This window comes from Scyliorhinus canicula, chromosome 8, assembly GCF_902713615.1.
Source record: "Scyliorhinus canicula chromosome 8, sScyCan1.1, whole genome shotgun sequence".
Classification (NCBI taxonomy): domain Eukaryota; kingdom Metazoa; phylum Chordata; class Chondrichthyes; order Carcharhiniformes; family Scyliorhinidae; genus Scyliorhinus; species Scyliorhinus canicula.
This window is the reverse complement of record NC_052153.1, coordinates 175993377-176013234: the sequence shown is the minus strand read 5'-3', so window position 1 is coordinate 176013234 and position 19858 is coordinate 175993377. Positions and strand designations below refer to the sequence as shown.

Genomic DNA, 19858 nt, shown 5'->3' with positions numbered 1-19858 from the left:
TGGCCTGGAGCTTGTATACGCATATACCAGGACTTTACGGTGGGGCTGGCGAGGAGGCGGGCTGCCTTCAGCCGGGTGAAGAAGGCACTGTATATCAGCAAGCTGCAGTGCGGCATAGTATATCCAGTTAAATTGAGGGTGATCTACAAATCCAAGGACTTTTATTTTGGGACGGCGGAAGCAGCGGAGGAGTTTGCGAAGGCAGAAGGACTGTGGCAGAATTGAGAAATGGTCGTGTACCGATGTAGCCTCATGTAACTTTATTTTTTCCCTGCGTGTTGGTGTATGTACAAAATGAGTCAACGCTGAGTCAACGCTGTATATATTTGGACAAGGGAAGAGATGGGACTTTCATTTACAATGATAGTTCTTTGGGGCTTGGGTGCGTATGCGGGGGTTGTGTGCTAAAGGGGATTTCTTGGTTTTCCTGGGACCGGGCAAGGGGGAAGGAGACCCGGATGGGAGTCTCCACGCTGGCCGGTTTAAGTCAGCCAGTGAACGGGAATGAGGTGGGGGGAGGGGCTGCGGCCATTGGAGCCTTGTAGAACGGGTTCCGGTGAGTCGGGTGAAAAGTTGGGGTAAAAGCACCGAGGTTGGGGGGAAGAGTTTACAAGAGGAAGTGGGGGGGGAGGAGTCTGGGAGGGGGTGGGGGGAGGAGTCTGGGAAGGGGGTGGGGGGGTTTACAATTCATGGGTGTCATTCACGGGGATCGGATGGCATTGAATATTAGGGGGAGGGGTTGGGGGGTGGACCCTGTATGTCAATGGTGACCATAGGTGATTCCCGATTCCTTTTCCTTTTTTTTTTCTTTTTCCCACCTTGGGAAGGTTTGTTTTATTTGATGCTTATATTGTTAGGTGGCCCGCTGTTTGGGACGGTGGGAGGATGGGATCGTTGTTGATAAGGGGATTGACATTGTATTTGTTACCGTTTACTGTTTGTTGGTGGGGTGTAAACTCTGAAGAAAATGTGAAAATGGAGAATAAAAATATATATTTTTTAAATGAATGGCTATTTTTCTGCCTGGGGGAGGATTTCTAATGGGGCTCCCCAGAGGTTTGTATCAGGACCCCCTGCTCGTCCTGATATATATTAATGACCTAGATGTCTATGTACAGAGCACAAGGGGCTGGTTTAGCACAGGGCTAAATAGCTGACTTTTAAAGCAGACGAAGGTAGGCCAGCAGCACAGTTCAATTCCCGTACCAGCCTCCCCGAACAGGCGCCGGAATGTGGCGACTAGGGGCTTTTCACAGTAACTTCATTTGAAGCCTACTTGTGACAATAAGCGATTTTCATTTAATTTCGTTATGTAATTTGCGGATAACACACAATTCGGAAATATTGTGAATTGCGTGGAAGACAGTTTAGAACTTCAAAAAGGACATGGATAGCTTGGTAAAATGGACAGAAAACTAGCAAATGAAACAAATGCATAGAGGTGTCAAGTGAAGAACATTGGTAGGAAGAACAGGAGGAGAAGGTTTGCAATACAAGGTATTATTTTACATAGGGTAAAAGAGCAGAGGGTCCCAGAGGATTGTGTGCATACCTCACTGAAGGTGATAGGGCAGGTTGACAGTGTGGTTATTAAAGCATTTGGGTTTTATGAATATGCACTCAGAATACAAAAGCAAGGAAGTTATGATAATACTGGGTCAGCCCCAACTGCAGCATTGCATCTAGTTCTGGGCACGAAAGAGGAAATGCTGGAAAATCTCAGCAGGTCTGGCAGCATCTGTGGGGAGAGAAAAGATCTAATGTTTCGAGTCCGATGACTCTTTGTCAAAGTTCTGGGCACCATGGGCTGGATTCTCTGATCCCCGGTGCCGCTTTGCGATGCTCCGCCCCCTGTAAAGCATGTCCACACCCTCCTTACGTTGGCTGAGGCGCGCCCCGCAATGCTCCGTCCCCAACCGGCCGAGTTCCCAACGGCGTGGGTCGCGTGTGGTCTCACCCATCGGCAATTCAGGGTGGCGGCTGTGGACTCAGTCTCGTGCCGCCACAATCGGGGGAGGGCCGATCCGCAAGCAGGCGGGGGGCATTATTCGGGGCTGGGAACACTGTGGAGGGCGGTCTGGGGCATGCGAGCCATCCCAAGGGGGGGGGGGGAAACTATTTTTGTGGGCCGGATTCGTGGGCTGCGTCTGCCATGAAGCACAGCGTGGCTGCTACGGGCCGCTGACACCCCGCTAGCCACCCCCCCCCTCTCAGAGCACCGCCGTCTTCACGCCGGCGTGGGGACGTAGTCTCCTTCTTAGGAAGGATGTGAAAGCATTGGAAAAGATTCAGAAGAATAGTCTCAGAGGATGAGGAACTTCAGTGACATGGATAGGTTAGAGAAGTAAATGAATCCAAACGGAGGTTGGAGAAGAGAAGGTTGAGAGCCGATATGATATATGTGTTAACAATCATGAGGGGTCGGGACAGAGTAGATCGGGAGAGACTGTTCCCATTGGTGGAAGGATCAAGAAGCAGTGGATACCAATTTAAGGTGTTTGACAAAAGAAGCAATGGTTACTTGAGGAAAATCTCCTTTACATAGCAAGTGATTGAAAGCTATTCCAGCTCCCAGAACAGATTTAGAACATTATGTGAAGTGGAAAAGTTTGCAGGGCTAAGGGATAAAGACAAGGGAGTGGCACTAGATTAATTGATCCTGCAGAGAATTGGCACAAACACGATGGGCTGAATGGTCGCCTGTATGCTGTAACTATTCTATGTAGCCAGGAATAATAAGTTCCCAATATTTCCCTTCTTTAAACCAGGTTTGTGGCAATACCACATTATCACAAGACTGAACTTTGCTATGATAACTATGGTTGAGCTATCACCGTTCACTATTGTTATGGTTGAGCTATCACCGTTCACTATTGTTATGGTTGAGCTATCACCGTTCACTATTATGGTTGAGCTATCACCGTTCACTATTGTTATGGTTGAGCTATCATCGTTCACTATTGTTATGGTTGAGCTATCACCGTTCACTATTGTTATGGTTGAGCTATCATCGTTCACTATTGTTATGGCATAAATTGGACTGCAATTTCTGATCTCTGCCCAGGTAGATGAAAACACAAAATTCCAGTAGTTGCTGTCAGAGATGCCCTGATGCTCCATGGGGAGCACTATTTATAGACCTCACCCACTGAATCTGAGTGAAATGAATGCAACAGTATAAACCTGGTCTGCTGGCCAACGAGTGCCATACTAGAGCTGCTTGAAAATGTTAGAGCTTGTGCGTTCAAGAAGTAGTAAGTTTTAAAACAAATGGTCAATGATAATTTCGACTGAACAACCTCCCTGCCTCAGGAAATATAATTTTATAAGTTTGGTAACTCATTCCTTCAAAGAAAATAGTACTAGAGATTTTTTTTTTGAGTAACCTCGCTGTTTATTTCCCTCTTCTCAGAAGAACATTGGTTTAGTGGATGCCTGCACTTTAAAGCTGAAGTGGACGTCAAGTTCGTTTGTGCTGCAAGGGCCATTCTTGTACTGCTGGTCGTAAAATACAAACCATTGTCCCATAACTCAGCAACAATTTTTATCATGTGATGCACATTTACATACATGTGCTTCAAACCTATCTCAGACAACCTCATAGAACATAGAACAGTACAGCACAGTACAGGCCCTTCGGCCCACGATGTTGTGCCTACCATTTATCCTAAGCTAAGATCAACCTAACCTACACCCCTTCAATTTACTGCTGTCCATGTGCCTGTCCAAGAGTCGCTTAAATGTCCCTAATGACTCTGACTCCACCACCTCCGCTGGCAGTGCATTCCACGCACTCACCACTCTCATGTCAGATCCTTCCTATTTCTGACCTAAATCCTCCAATAAAAGCACATTTGGTGAGAATGGTGTACCTCGGAAGGAACCGCATCATGATGTCTCCCATTCCTGTAGCAGCTGCAGCTCCAACTGTGCTATCAGCATAAGCACCTGCTCCCGCAATCGGTGAATCTCCTACGCGGCTGGGAGAAATACAAACAAAACTATGGTTGTCATATTGAACAAATATACATCTAGATCGCCTCTAGAAATTAGAGTTCACTGTTGAAAATATTGTGCAAAAATAAACCTGATGTACCAATGGATTCAGTAGTGAACAGGTTTCTAACAGCCCACTGCATCATTAGCTAACTGTTGTAGGGTGTTGGATTCTGCTCAGTAGGTCTGAATGAAGTCTTTGTAGTCTTTAGTAGGTGAACTGTATGTATTTATTAATTACAAAGAACTATGGACATTATAAATAGTAAAGGGTTCAAGCTCGGAGCTGTTTTGCTTGCTTCTGGTCATGAAGACGAGACTGATTCCTCGGCGCGTATCATGTGTTCTCTCACATCACTGTGTTGGCAGTACTGTATTCGATCCCATGTTGACCGTGTATATGTGTCAGACCCTTATTGGATCATGTGTTCTCTCACATCACAGTGTGGGCAGTCCTGTACTCAGTCCCACATTGACCGTATATGTGTCAGACCCTTGCATTACACAAACCAGAGAGGAACTACCTCCGATATGTGCTGGACTCAATGACGAAGCATCAAATGGATGCAAGGATTCATCAAGCAGTTGCTGTTCCCCAAAGGAATTGTTATAAAAATACTTACTCACGGAGATGGATTTAGGTGAAACATGAGGCAGTGTTGCACAGTAAATGGGATGTCAAATTTCAGCAAATTGCAGCACCTAATGTTTTGATGCACTATACAATTGTTTGTATTTATTGTTTAATAAAATTATTTTATATTCATGCTCTCTTGCAATATATTGCCCTGCCATCATTATTGAATCTTTTGGAATGAATTATCTTTCATTATCCCAAGATACATTATTGTATTAGAGTGAGTGATGGGGGGACTGGAATTATTTTTATATAGCAGGGCAATTTTTCTCACATTCCGCCTCACAAGGAGTCCGAAGACTTGCAGGCAGGCGGTGAAAGCATTACAAAAACAACATGCATTTATAAATCACCTCAGGAGCAATTATCGAAAGAAAATAAAAATTGACAATGAACAAATAAAGGAGGAGATGTTGGAACAGGTGACAAAAAGCTTGGTCAGAAAGGTGAGTTTTATGAGAGAATCTTAACCAGAGAGAAGAAGAGCAGAGATAGGGAGATTTAGGAGGGAGATTCCAGAGCTGAACAGAGGAGACTGAAGGTAAAGTTGTCAATGGTTCAATGGAAAATTGAAGTTAAGTAAACAGAAATTAGGTTTTGAACCTGGGCCTTTCCCTCGCTTAGCAATTCAATACCCTACTTGACCTCCACCTTTTGATGCTTCAGTCCCCATTAAAACAATGACAGGGCGGCACGGTAGCACAGTGGTTAGCACTGTTGCTTCACAGCACCAGGTACTCGGGTTCGATTCCCGGCTTGGGTCACTGTCTGTGAGGAGTCTGTACGTTCTCCCCGTGTCTGCGTGGGTTTCCCCCGGGTGCTCCGGTTTCCTCCCACAGTCCAAAGATGTGCAGGTTAGGTGAATTGGTCACGCTAAATTGCCCCTTTGTGTCCAAATGTTAGGTGGGGTTGCTGAGTTAGGGGGATATTGTGGGCTTAGTTAGGGTCCTCTTTTAGGGGCCTGTGTAGACTCGATGGGCCGAATGGTCTCCTCTGCACTGTAAATTCTATGATTCCATGACTCTCACCCAGGCCCGTCCTCCTGGTATGGCCCTCAACTCCACGCCTTTAAGTGCAAGGAATGCAGAACTAAAGAGATTTGTGAAGAACAGTTTTAGTTATTTACCACCAGAACTGGCTGAGCAACATAACGCACTATCAGGTCCTGCTCTTGTCTGTCAATACTGCGCTAATACCATTTCAGGATCATCCTGGGATGTGAAGGTGACTCCTAACATCTCTACAGTAAATAGTCTTTGCAAATCCCTCTCCTGTTTCCCCCAAACTCACCTTCAACAAAACGTATGAAGTTTTATGGGTTTCTTTGTCATGGAGAGTGAATCTATCCAATCAGTTATTTATGCTACTTCACTCCCTGTTCCTAGATACTCCCTTGATCCCTGGACCCTATTTTCACTGAACTGCTGGCCGTCCAACTTAGCCTACCTGGTTCCCATATTTGCTAATATTGTTACTGGTTCTTCCTAGATACCATCCCCCCTCTTCTTTAATTCGGTCGACATCAGCCTTCGCCTCAAATAAACAACCCTTGACCGTTTCCCTATTTGTGCCCTATCGCCATCCTGCCTTTCCTCCACAAGGTTCTTGATGCGCTGTGGCCTCCTCATTACCCGCCCATCTTTCCCACAGCTCCATGGATGAATCATGCCAATCAAATTTCTATGGTACAACAGCGGCACTTAGAAAAGGCATAAATGACACCCTATGCCATTGTGTTCAATGTAAACTATCCCTTGTTGTCCTCAGGTTTGAACACATTTGATCACACTGTCCTCCTCCAACGCCTCTCCACCATCTTCCAGTTGGGTGGGATGGAATTCATCTGGCTCCATTCATAGCCAGTAAATCACCCAAAATGGCTTCTCTCACATCATTACCTCTGGTAACCCACAAGAATCCTTGGCAACCTCCTATTTCTTACCTACTTACTGCCTCTTTGCAACATTCAGCAGCACACCACCATTTAGGAGCAGTGTCACTTTTCACATGTTACTCTAGGCTCTATCCTACCACCTTAGTATCTCCAGTCTCAAAATTATTAGACTGTTTGCCTGACATCCGTACTGGATAAGCAGAAATTAGGTCCAACTCAATATTGTCTTCTTCCCACCGTAACCTCTGTTGCCTAGCCACAAACTCCTTCCCCAGTGATTGTCTCATGGTTCGACCAGAACTGGTGTCATATTTAATAAGCAATGCCTTGATTTTAAAATATTCATCCCCTGTTTCCAGATCGTTCCATGGCCTTGCCCTTCACTAATCCTGTGATCTCATCAGCCCCACACCCTTTCAATTGCGTTCCTCCAATTCTGGCCTCTTGCGGATCCCAATTGCATTCACACTGGTGACCCTGCCTTCAGCTGCCAAGGGCCGAACTTCTGGAATTCTCTTCCCACACCTAACATCCTCCTTAAAACCAAACCCTGCTTTAATACCTCATGTGGCTTGGTGTTAAACTTTGTTTGATAATGTTCCCTTGAAGCACTTTGCATTCAAACCCCTGATAAATGCAAGTTGCTGTTGTTAGCAAGCTGTCAGGAGATATTAACACAGTTCTAAAACAAAAAAATCCTCAATTACTATGCTACACATGCTACGATATACAATAAATGCTGGGTTGCTTTCAAATCAATTTTAGGAAGTGCAGTATTATTTATTGAACTGTTAGAAATATGTTTAAAAACATATGTTGAGACCAATAAACAGCCATCTGTTAAACAGTCCAAATTTTACATAATGGTGGTAATTTTCAACTTCACTGCCTGGGTAGCAATATAGTGGAGCGTATTGTCCACCGGATTTAATTGTGCTATTGATTTAATCTTAAAATTTACACTTAAGTGCAGCATTATACCAGCTGTGACAAAAGTACAAAGTAAAAGAAAATACATGACAGAAGTAACACACTTAAGATAACAAAACAAATTAATCTCACTGTAACTCATAGTCCCATATTGAATGATATTTGACAAGAACAATCGTCAGTTCCAAATATTACTGGAGCTTCATTCAAATTTGTTCATAAGATTAATGAGGATGCTGTCTTAGATGGAAGAACTTGAAAAACAGATCAGCTGGCCCAATGTTCGAACACTGTTTGTACTAATATGCAAGAAAAAAAGGGAGAGGTATTGTTCACTGGCAGCTTAAGAAGATAAGAATACATACCCTTGGATTTTATGACTTGCTCCATTGGTAGTTGTTCCAGCCACTACACTTGCACTCTTATCAATCACAATCATACCTAAGATCAAGAATTCAAAGAAGCAAAGTCATACATGAATTTCCAACTCTTTACATCTGCACGAAGTGCCTTCATACTGAATGTCCTGTTTACCTTGATGCTACTACCCCTTGATTTACTCACTAAGTAAAACATAGAATCCCTACAATGCAGAAGGAGGCCATTCGGCCCATCAGGTCTGCATCAACCCTCCGAAAGAGCATCAACCATCGGCCCACACCCCCGCCCCGTAACCCCACCTAAATGTCCGATAGAATTAAAAGAGAAGAGATACAATTGCACAAATAAGATATGGAATGAATAGGCTACAAGAGAACCAATCTTCGACTTAATAAAACTCACAAATAGTATGGCCATTGAGAATTTAATAAACTCAACTGGATAACATATGCTCTATGGACTTAACATAATTCGCAGTAGACTTTTCATTTTTATTCTATATATCAGGGAGATCTGCAGTTTCCAATATGTGGTCATTATTTGTACACTGTAATGTTGTACACCTATTATTTTTTACTTCATTTTTATTGTAATGGTGGTCTATATCTATGTAGTGAACTACAATAACTAGTTTTACTTGTATCATCATTATAAGACTTTGATTCATCAAGGTGTTGCCATGGAGAATGGCCCCTGCCACTCTGATGATTTTTCAATATACCAATTATCTACATTCTTTCTTAAAAAAGTTTAAAAATAAATTTAGTGTAACCAATTCATTTTTTCCAATTAAGGGGCAATTTAGCATGGCCAATCCACCTAGCCTGCACATCTTTGGGTTGCGGGGTCAAAACGCACGCAAACACGGGGAGAACGTGCAAACTCCACACAGACAGTGACCCAGAGCAGGGATCGTACCTGGGACCTCGGCGCCGTGAGGCTGCAGGGCTAACCCACTGTGCCACCGTGCTGCCCCTTAATTATCTACATTCTATACAAGAGGTACGCCTATCGAACTGAGGAGAAAACTTACCAATGGTGTCATGGTTATGAACATTGGCCACCTTTACTGGCATTCTATGTTTTTTTGACCATGGCCCTTTCATTCGTTTGTATGGGCCACAAGACGTTCCAGCATTCGGTATGACATTCTGTGAAAATCCAAATTCAAATTATTCTCACACGAGCAGCAATGTAAAACTCTTACTCATTTTCATTTCAGACCTGGCATCCTGTCTGAAAAGAATTAAAAATGTTTAGTAACATTTGTCCTTTGCAGTGGCGGTACTCACCTTCCAGAAATTGGGCTGGCAGTTTTTGCTCAGCCATTCTGCGTGCATGGACAAAGATTTATTTGTCATTAAATCTTCACTTAGGAAACCCATATTCTGAGCAAACATTGATGCTGTTGGAAAAATATTATATTTATGTGAGAGGTTTAAAAATATCTGGATGCATGAATGTTTGTAGACGTCACTTAAAAGTACAGAACTTGAGTATTGTATAAAAAAAGAGACATGCTGTCAAAGCTTTTTCTTCTTGGACTCATCAGACACAAGAATACAAATTCCGAAGGTAACAACAATTTATACTAAATTGTGCAAAAAGGGTGCAGATTAATCGGCAAACAGACTCTGATTAGTCAAGGTGTTGCCATGGAGAATGCACCAGGGAACTATTGTCTCTCCCCCGCCCAAAAATGTTTTTAAATTCAAAAACAGAGGCACAATGCCTGGACCATGTTCCTTTTACCTGCAGAGGACATTTGAATATATGCAGCTTCTAACAAGCAGAAATGAACCACATCGTGTGCCTGACTGAATCTTAAATTGGTTGTTTGTAATGAATATACAGCATCTACCATTAGACATTGTGTTCTAAGTTTTACAATCACGGACAGCTTGAGTAGAGTCAGCTCTCTGCCTATTGAGAGCATCCAAAGAGATGCTGTGTCATTGATTGTGATCAAAATTCTTTTGAATTACACAAAAGCATGGACGAAACTAGTTCCCTGGAGTATTCCCTATGACACCACCTCGACCAATCAGAGTTAACTTGTTAACTAATCACCACTCTTTTCGCAAGCAGAAAAATTATTGTTCCTTTCCCCTTGAAATTTGGCATTCTTATTCTTGATGAGTGCTAGGCAAAAAGCTTTGACAGCACATCTCCTTATTTAATATTGTTAAATGCTCAGCAATTATTATTGTTACAATGACTCTTCTAATTCATAGTTTTTAAAAATTCCTCTTTGTTTGATGGCACTTCTGCTCCCCCCGCCTCCAAATACCACCACAATTCCCACCACCCCATTTACTCAAGATTTTTCTCTAAAAGATGTAAGTTATTTCTAACAATGGCAATTTTCTTACCTTCAAGGAGATCCTGGGTAGAGCTTTGGCTGTCTGCCATGTCCCCAGTGAATTTCCCTGCGTATTAGCATTAGATGTTGTAGGGGTATGAATTCTTACGGGCCCACAGGAGCCAATTCAGACCTGCAAGTTCTCTAGATTGCGTTTGGACTTCCTGGATTTGGGCTGTTCTAGATTGGCCATTCCCCAAGGACACAAGGGCATTGACCATCAATGCAGCCAAGAAATATGTGGTTGGAGGACCGGAGACTCCCGCCCATTATTTACTTAGCTGCTGCTCAGGATTTAGTCATGGCTCAGTGAGTAGCACTTTCACCTCCCAATCAGAAGGTGGCAGGCTCAAGTTGCTCACTGAAGATCAGAATGCAACGTATCGGCTGCCGCTAATGCAGTTCTATTGGAAGGGCTGACTTCCAAACAAGTAACATCCTGCATTTGTTTAGTGGTTTTCACAAACAGTGGCCATCTCCAAATGCTTTACAGCCAATTAAGTACCTTTAAAGCCTAGTCAATGCTGTAAGAAGAAACATAACAGCCAATTTGTGATGTTGAATCAGCGATAAATATTTTGCATGGTATTGGTGATGTCTCCCCTGCTCTTCTTCAGTCTAGCACCATGGGATTTTTTACATCCACCCAGGAGGGCAGACTGGGCCTTAATTTACCATTTCACTCAAAATACAGCACATCCGACAGTGCAGCACTCCACTGCAGCATCAGAATTAATTTTTGCAATCAAATCTTGGAGCTGGGCTTGAATCTGAAAATTTGTGACTCAGAGGCGTGAATGCTGGTTTTATTAAGGACATGAGGAGGCCACACCAAGTGAAATAAAGAAAGTTAGTTTTATTTACACATGATTTATACACGACCCGGTAGATCCTGACCGGGTTCCTGTTTTGGTTGGTGTCTTACTGGCCGACCTTATAAACAAAGATTAATAGAAATCCCCTGCTCCGAGCGGGGGTGCTCATACTCCGCAAGGACATAGAACATAGAACAGTACAGCACAGAACAGGCCCTTCGGCCCTCGATGTTGTGCCGAGCAATGATCACCCTACTCAAACCCACATGTCCACCCTATACCCGTAACCCAACAACTCCCCCCCTTAACCTTACTTTTTAGGACACTACGGGCAATATAGCATGGCCAATCCACCTAACCCGCACATCTTTGGACTGTGGGAGGAAACCGGAGCACCCGGAGGAAACCCACGCACACACGGGGAGGACGTGCAGACTCCGCACAGACAGTGACCCAGCCGGGAACCGAACCTGGGACCCTGGAGCTGTGAAGCATTTATGCTAACCACCATGCTACCGTGTTGCCCTGGACCACGGGGAAGTAATCATTGCCGCCTCGTAGGCCCTGTGCAAGCTTGTAATAAATAATAATAATCTTTATTAGTGGCACAAGTAGGCTTACATTAACACTGCAATGAAGTTACTATGAAAATCCCCGAGTCGCCACATTCCGGCGCCTGTTCGGGTACACGGAGGGAGAATTCAGAATATCCAAATTATCTAACAGCACGTCTTTTGGGACTTGTGGGAGGAAACCGGCGCACCTGGATCAAACCCACGCAGACATGGGGAGAACATGCAGACTCCGCACAGACAGTGACCCAGCGGGGAATCGACCCAGGTCCCTGGCGCTGTGAAGCCAACAACACTAACCACTGTGCGAGCGTGTCACTGGCAACTGCGCCAGAGCTGACACTACAATATTATGTGCAGGTGAGATTTTAAAGGAAATGCGGACATAACAGATCCCATGGCACCATTTTAAGCAGGGGTGTTCATCCTGCTCTCTTGGCCAATGTTTATTCCATAGCTAACAAAATCACAAACAACTCGGCCTGGTCATTGTCACACGACATGTTTCCTCGATTACAGTAGTGGTGACACTTTAAAAAGTACGTTCACTGCAAACACTTTGAAACATTCAGAGATTGTAAATGGTATCATATTGATGCAAGTTTTTTCTTCTTCAATGAAAAACAGGAAAGCCAAAGGGATTACCTGACTCCCCTACTAACAGAGAATGACTGCTGTGTTCCATCACTGCCCGAGCAACACTGATCGCACTCTTAATTCTTCGAAGGTCGCCGACTGCTCCAAGTTCGATTGTGTTACTAAAGAGATTTTATCAAAAATTATATAACACCGAGGGATGCCAATATATCTTTTAAATATATGTTGTAAGATTTCATTTCTCCTACGTTTTCAACTAAATTCAATATTTACTTTCCCCGTGTTTCCTTTAAAAATATTAAATGTTACGTTGCAAATTGAAATCTAGGTCAGAATTTCCACCAGGTTGAAAGGGATGCATGCCTTTGCCAAAATGGTGCAGGAGCCCGATATCTGGAGTCCGTCCCCCGAATCCGGCACCCACCTTTTTCACCAAGCTACAGCAATTTTGGTCACCCAGGTTTCTGAAATAGGACTCCTGAGATCTAGACATTTGAGGAAAAGGTCTAAATCTACCGGAGTTCGTGTATACTTTTGCCCTTTTGCAGAGGTAATGTAATTATACATTCACGTGTATAAAATTGGATTTGGTCTTTGACACTGTCAAACTGTTAGTTAAAAACCCTGCCCTTTAAGTTTTGAAAAAAGTAAACAACGTCCCTACAGTTGAAAAACTAAGTGCTTCAAATTTCAATAGATACGTGTGACATAAGCCTGAGGGATTTCCTTGTAGAATTAGCACTGCTAAGGAGCTTTAACAACTTATCAAAACAGAGGAGTGTGTCAGTTCACAGTCTGATTGACAGCTATAAAAAACAACATATGAATCCATACATCAAAGATAGCTAATGCCTTTATTACCTCTATGAGCAATAATAATAATAATAATAATCGCTTATTGTCACACGTAGGCTTCAATGAAATTTATGTGAAAAGCCCCTAGTCACCACATTCTGGCACCTGTTCAGGGAGGCTGGTACAGGAATTGAACCCGCGCTGCGGGCATTGTTCTGCATGGGCTAAATAGCTGGCTTGTAATGCAGAACAATGGCAGCAGCGCGGGTTCAATTCCCGTACCGGCCTCCCGAAAAGGCGCCGGAATGTGGCGACTAGGGGCTTTTCACAGTAACTTCATTGAAGCCTACTTGTGACAATAAGCGATTATTATTATTATTATAGCTCATAGAGGTATTAAAGGCATTAGCTAGCTTTGATGTATGGATGCATATGTTTTTTATAGCAGGTTATGTACTTGAAAGAAATGTTTGTTTTATAAAGAATTAAATACTTGAAGGGATTTAAATATATTCAATGGGCATTGATCGATGAGGGTTTTTTTTAATGTAGTGAAGTCTGCAATAGATACTTGGAACTTTATTTTATTTCATCTCAGCATGGCTTCTGGGGTCTTCCCATGGTGGATACTAGGTGAGTTTGGATGGAAAGTGTAAGGCAAAGGCTTATGGGTTGGCATTAAGATGCACTAAGTTAACGTAGGGGGTATAAAAGTCTATGGGGAGGAGTGGGACCCGTTGGTTAGCATGAGTTGGTACAGGAGCTATAAAGTGTTATGTGGTTGGCATGGAGTATATAACAGGTCATGGGGTAGGTAGAGCCGCATAGGTTGGCAGGGAATGTATGAGAGGGCAGATGGGGGCATGAGTTGGCATGGATGCATAAAAGGGAGTTTGCAATGTGTATGTATATGGGGGGGGGGGGGGGTTAAGTGATGTAGGGGATGAAGGTTAGAGAGCCTTACAATTTTTATTGCAATTGGGACAAGGTCCCAGAGCACCAAAGTGGACCTTTAAACAGCCTGCAACAGGGTCTGGCCCAGAGCACCAACGTGGACCTTTAAACAGCCTGCAACAGGGTCTGGCCCAGAGCAACAGCCTGCAACAGGGTCTGGCCAGGAGCACCAACGTGGACCTTTAAGCAGCCTGCAATAGGGTCTGGCCCAGAGCACCAACGTGGACCTTTAAGCAGCCTGCAACAGGGTCTGGCCAGGAGCACCAACGTGGACCTTTAAACAGCCTGCAACAGGGTCTGGCCCAGAGCACCAATGTGGACCTTTAAACAGCCAGCAACAGGGTCTGGCCAGGAGCACCAACGTGGACCTTTAAACAGCCTGCAACAGGGTCTGGCCAGGAGCACCAACGTGGACCTTTAAACAGCCTGCAACAGGGTCTGGCCAGGAGCACCAACGTGGACCTTTAAACAGCCTGCAACAGGGTCTGGCCAGGAGCACCAACGTGGACCTTTAAACAGCCTGCAACAGGGTCTGGCCCAGAGCACCAATGTGGACCTTTAAACAGCCTGCAACAGGGTCTGGCCAGGAGCACCAACGTGGACCTTTAAACAGCCTGCAACAGGGTCTGGCCAGGAGCACCAACGTGGACCTTTAAACAGCCTGCAACAGGGTCTGGCCCAGAGCACCAATGTGGACCTTTAAACAGCCTGCAACAGGGTCTGGCCAGGAGCACCAACGTGGACCTTTAAGCAGCCTGCAACAGGGTCTGGCCAGGAGCACCAACGTGGACCTTTAAGCAGCCTGCAACAGGGTCTGGCCAGGAGCACCAACGTGGACCTTTAAACAGCCTGCAACAGGGTCTGGCCCAGAGCACCAACGTGTACCTTTAAACAGCCTGCAACAGGGTCTGGCCCAGAGCAACAGCCTGCAACAGGGGGTCTGGCCCAGAGCACCAACGTGGACCTTTAAGCAGCCTGCAACAGGGTCTGGCCCAGAGCACCAACGTGGACCTTTAAACAGCCTGCAACAGGGTCAGGCCCAGAGCAACAGCCTGCAACAGGGTCAGGCCCAGAGCAACAGCCTGCAACAGGGTCTGGCCCAGAGCAACAGCCTGCAACAGGGTCTGGCCCGCTGCCTCTGGAAACAGTGCGGAGGCAGCCACAAGGGCTTGTGTTTCCAGAGGCAGCGGGCCAGACCCTTTTGGACCCCATCTCCCATAACGAAAATTGGTCTTCCAGCTCCAGGGAGGGGGGGGGGGGGGGGAAGAGTGTTTGTGGAGTTGGGAAATTTCCCGGCTCTGCACACAAGATGCATTTCAAATCACAGGCAAAAAATGAAGTATACGGGATTCTGGGATTTGGAGAAGGGAGACATAACCCATTCCAAAATAATCTGGGTATGTGGGTAAACGCGGAAACACATCCCCCTCACACTGTCTGGTAATTGTATCTACATTGAAAACCTGCATTAAAATATGGGGGAGCAAAACAAAGACTATGAAAACTTGATTTTACTTTCCCCAAAACTATTTATGGAATATTGGTGTGGTGTCACAAAACATATTTCATTGGTTACTTGATCCTAAGGGACAATTTTTAAATAGGTAAAGCTCCAAGTGTTTCCATTAATTCCTTTACGGGATGTGGGCTTCGACGGTTAGGCCAGCATTTATTGCCAGTCCCGACTGCTCTGGAGGTGGTGGTGAGCTGCCTTCTGGAGCCGCTGTAGTTCATGTCGTGTAGTTACACCCACAATGCAGATTTGTGGCAGCGGGATGGACTCTAGGATTTTGACCCAGTGACAGTGAAGGAATGGGATATAGTTCTAAGTCAGGATTGGTGAGTAGCTTGGAAGGGGGTTTGCAGGTGGTGGCGTACTCATGCAACTACTGCCCTTGTTCTACTAGATGGTAGAGGTCGTGGGTTTGGAAGGAGCTGTCAAAAGTGAGTTTCCGCAGTGCATCTTGTAGATGGTACACACAGCTGCCACTTGTGAGTCGGTGGTGGAGGTAGTGAATGCTTGTGGAAGGAGTGCCAATCAAGCGGGTTGTGCTTTGTCCTGGATGGTGTTGAGCCACTGGAGTGTTGTTGGAGCTGCACTCATCCAGGCAAGTGGAGAGTATTCCATCACACTCCTGACTCGTGCCTTGTAGATGGTAGACAGGCTTTGGGTCAATAAGTATCTGACCTACCCATTCATAATCATAGCATCCAACGTTGTCTCTCCGTGTTCATCTGGGCTGCCTCCATACCCCACAGTGCCATCACACTGATCAACCTCACACTGACTGCAACCTTTCTCCACGGCGTCCAATGCTGAACCCCCAGACTGAAGAGTGTCCCATGCTAAAAGAAGCATAAATCCAGTTTAATCCAAAAAAAAGATAGAAAGCAGGTCACGTGTTATATACATTTCGACAGGGCACCCGGGTTCGAATCCCACCATGGCAGATGGCAAAATTTGAATTCAATAAAAGAAATCTGGAATTATACGTCTAATGGTGATAATGAAACCTTTTGTCATAAAAATCTATCTTTAGGGAAGGAAATCTGCCGTCCTTACCCAGTACATACAAGCGATTCCAGAGCCATATATATGCTGGCCCAGCCAGTGATGCCCACATCCCATGAACACATTTTTTTAAAAAATGAATGGGGAAAGGAATGGTGATTTGGGAAGTGTGCATCTGCGTAATTGAGAGAGAGGTGATCGGGTAGGTTGAGCTGCTAGTTGTGAGGTGGATGTGCAGTGACCAGCAGTGATTCCATAATATATTCCTGCAACTTTACGCTCTATGTTCAAATCTTTTTTAACTTACATTTCTAGTGTGTAGTCTGCCGTAGTTTCTTTAAGGACCACTCGTACGGATGCATGTACACCTGGACAGAATTTTCATGACTGAGATGGGTATTCCGAGTCAGACATTTTCCCGACCCACAGGCTGTCCACCCTATCTTCTTGTCGGGAGGGGGGGGGGGGGGGGCTTAGTCTGAAGATGGGCCACTTCCATAGGTTGGCACAGTCCAGATATATAAGTGGGTGAGCCAATGCTACGCACTTTTGAGGCCCGTGTATGTGGATGAGCACATTGAGTGCACATAACAATGCAGAAAGCAATGCAGAAAGCAATGCAGATCCGTTTTATGGCCACCCACTTATGCACCATACCCATACTCATCCCGTTGTACCCCCTTCATCACCCATATACTTCCCAAATGGACTCTCATACCCCCATAACCACCATCACTCTCCATACCCACCTCGCTTCCTTCATCCCCTCTATACCTTGCTGCACCTTTCACCCCCCATACCCATCTTTTCCTCCTTCACCCCCCTATCCACCTCGCCTCCTTCATCTCCCCATACCACCCTAACCTCCTTCACCCCCGATACCCACCCTCACCTCTTTACCCCCCCATCCCACACTGATCTCCTTCACCCCCGTACCCACCCACGACTCCTTCACCCCCCAAACCCTTGCCGACAACTGTAAACAACAGACGTCCCGGATTACAATCCGCCTTCTTTCCCATTCTGGTTAGAATAGTTGCCGCTGGGAATGGAGGCGGGAAGTTCAGATCTGTGACCCGGCTGCCAATTCTCCACGACCCCGCCTACATTTCAGTCCCTATTCGGATCATGAAAATCTGGCACCTACGTTTCCGGAACGCAGCCAGCTTGGCGCTCGTCTTCAGTGCAACCCAAATTTGCATCAGGACCCCACAGGAGACTCTTATTTGCAAACCGAAGCACCCGGAGAAAACCCACGCAGACACGGGGTGAACGTAAGAACATAAGAACTAGAAGCAGGAGTAGGCCATTTGGCCCCTCGAGCCTTCTCCGCCATTCAATGAGACCACGGCTGATCTTTTGTGGACTCAGCTCCACTTTCCGGCCCGAACACCATAACCCTTAATCCCTTTATTCTTCAAAAAACTATCTATCTTTACCTTAAAAACATTGAATGAAGGAGCCTCAACTGCTTCACTGGGCAAGGAATTCCATAGATTCACAACCCTTTGGGTGATGAAGTTCCTCCTAAACTCAGTCCTAAATCTACTTCCCCTTATTTTGAGGCTATGTCCCCTAGTTCTGCTTTCACCCGCCAGTGGAAACAACCTGCCCGCATCTATCCTATCTATTCCCTTCATAATTTTAAATGTTTCTATAAGATCCCCCCTCATCCTTCTAAATTCCAACGAGCACAGTCCCAGTCTACTCAACCTCTCCTCATAATCCAACTCCTTCAGCTCTGGGATTAACCTAGTGAATCTCCTCTGCACACCCTCCAGTACCAGGACGTCCTTTCTCAAGTAAGGAGACCAAAACTGAACACAATACTCCAGGTGTGGCCTCACTAACACCTTATACAATTGCAACATAACCTCCCTAGTCTTAAACTCCACCCCTCTAGCAATGAAGGACAAAACTCCATTTGCCTTCTTAATCACCTATTGCACCTGTAAACCAACTTTCTGTGACTCATGCACCAGCACACCCAGGTCTCTCTGCACAGTGAGGGGAAACACCTTGCAGACAGGCCAGAATCGAACTCTGTTCACTGGCACTGTGATCTGGCGCTGTGAAGCAGTGGTGCTGACCACTGTGCCACCTTGCCAGCCCTAATTTGTCCTGCTTTTTGTGTACAGGACATCATAACCTGGGCATTTTTCCATTTTTGCCGGGTAGATGCCAGGCTCGCCCTGGCTGCACTGAAATTAGATCTGGAACAGAATTAGTTTAAAGACTAACAGAAGCAGCCAGTGCAGGAGTTTGCAATAGCTCTCCCTGTGCAAATGCAGGTCACCCACACAAACGGGTTCCGCATTGTTCACGATGCACTTACCTCGCTGCGTTGCCCTTTTAAAGGGCCAGGTATTGATGACAAGGGGCAGCTGGGCGGCCGCCAGGACGCTGCAGGCGCTGAGCAGTAGGATCAGCAGAACGGAGCCCGGGAATCCCATCGCACCGCCAAGCCCGGCTCCCATTCACAGCAAAGCCCGCGCCTTCATTCACTGTACAGCCCCTCAGGTTCAGGACTTCCCATTACAGGCACGTACGGTGGCTGCAAACGGACGGCGAAGGAAACTGCTCTCTGTAAAAATCAAACTGGCTGCTCAGCCAGCATTTAACTGCAATTTGCTCCTCCCCACCTCTCATTCCCTCTCACCCCAGTCCCTGTACCAAATCAACAAATTCGTTGCAAATGTATTTCTCCTCCCCAAGTTGTACTTGGCCCGTCACCCAATATGAGGTAATTTTCGACTCTTATGCACAGGGGCACAGAAATGTTCCTTTCTGGGAGGTTTAAACTTTACAAAGTTGCTTCTAGAGATTGGCTGATGTCGAAGTTTCCGAATTAAATTCAGTAAACGTTTGGATTTAAAAGGCTGCTATTTAGACCTGTGAAAGTGCACCTGTTTAAAAGACAGGCAATTATCAAATCTGTGAAGGGGTCTTCTGGAGTGCAAAGCTGCAAGTGGTTTCTCACAAGGGGCGAAATTCTCAGACCCTCTGCAGGGTCGGAGAATAGCCCGGGGCCGCCGAAAATCCCGCCCCCGCCGTGGCCAGAATTCTCCGCCACCCGGGAATTGGCGGGGGCGGGAATCACGCCCCGCCAATCGGCGAGCCCCCTGCGGCGATTCTCCGGCCTGCGATGGGCCGAAGTCCCGCCGCTGGGAGGCCTCTCCCACCGCCGTGGTTTGAACCAACTCTGGTGGCGGTGCGAGCGGGCTCCCGGGTCCTGGGGGGGGGGCGCGGGGCGATCGGACCCCGGGGGCTGCCCCCACGGTGGCCAGGCCCGTGATCGGGTGGGCCAGTGCCGTGGGGGCACTCTTTTTCTTCTGCTGCCGCCACGGCCTCTACCATGGCGGAGGCGGAAGAGAATCCCCCAGCACGCATGCGTCGGTGGTGACGTCAGCCGG

The 19858-nt window shown here is 46.0% G+C and overlaps 1 protein-coding gene across 1 annotated transcript in view; it reads right to left on the bottom strand.

The window, feature by feature from the left end:
* LOC119970700 (N(4)-(beta-N-acetylglucosaminyl)-L-asparaginase-like) overlaps positions 1-19042 on the bottom strand; it is a 31153-nt gene extending 12111 nt beyond the window's left edge. The window contains exons 1-7 of the mRNA XM_038805752.1: positions 18781-19042; positions 16126-16279; positions 12233-12345; positions 9131-9243; positions 8872-8989; positions 7823-7898; positions 3873-3980 (exon numbers count right to left, since the gene is read on the bottom strand). Of these exons, the coding sequence (XP_038661680.1) occupies positions 3873-3980; positions 7823-7898; positions 8872-8989; positions 9131-9243; positions 12233-12345; positions 16126-16279; positions 18781-18922 (824 nt within the window). The 5' untranslated portion in view covers positions 18923-19042. The remainder of the gene's footprint in view (positions 1-3872; positions 3981-7822; positions 7899-8871; positions 8990-9130; positions 9244-12232; positions 12346-16125; positions 16280-18780) is intronic.
* Positions 19043-19858: the final 816 nt, after the last annotated feature.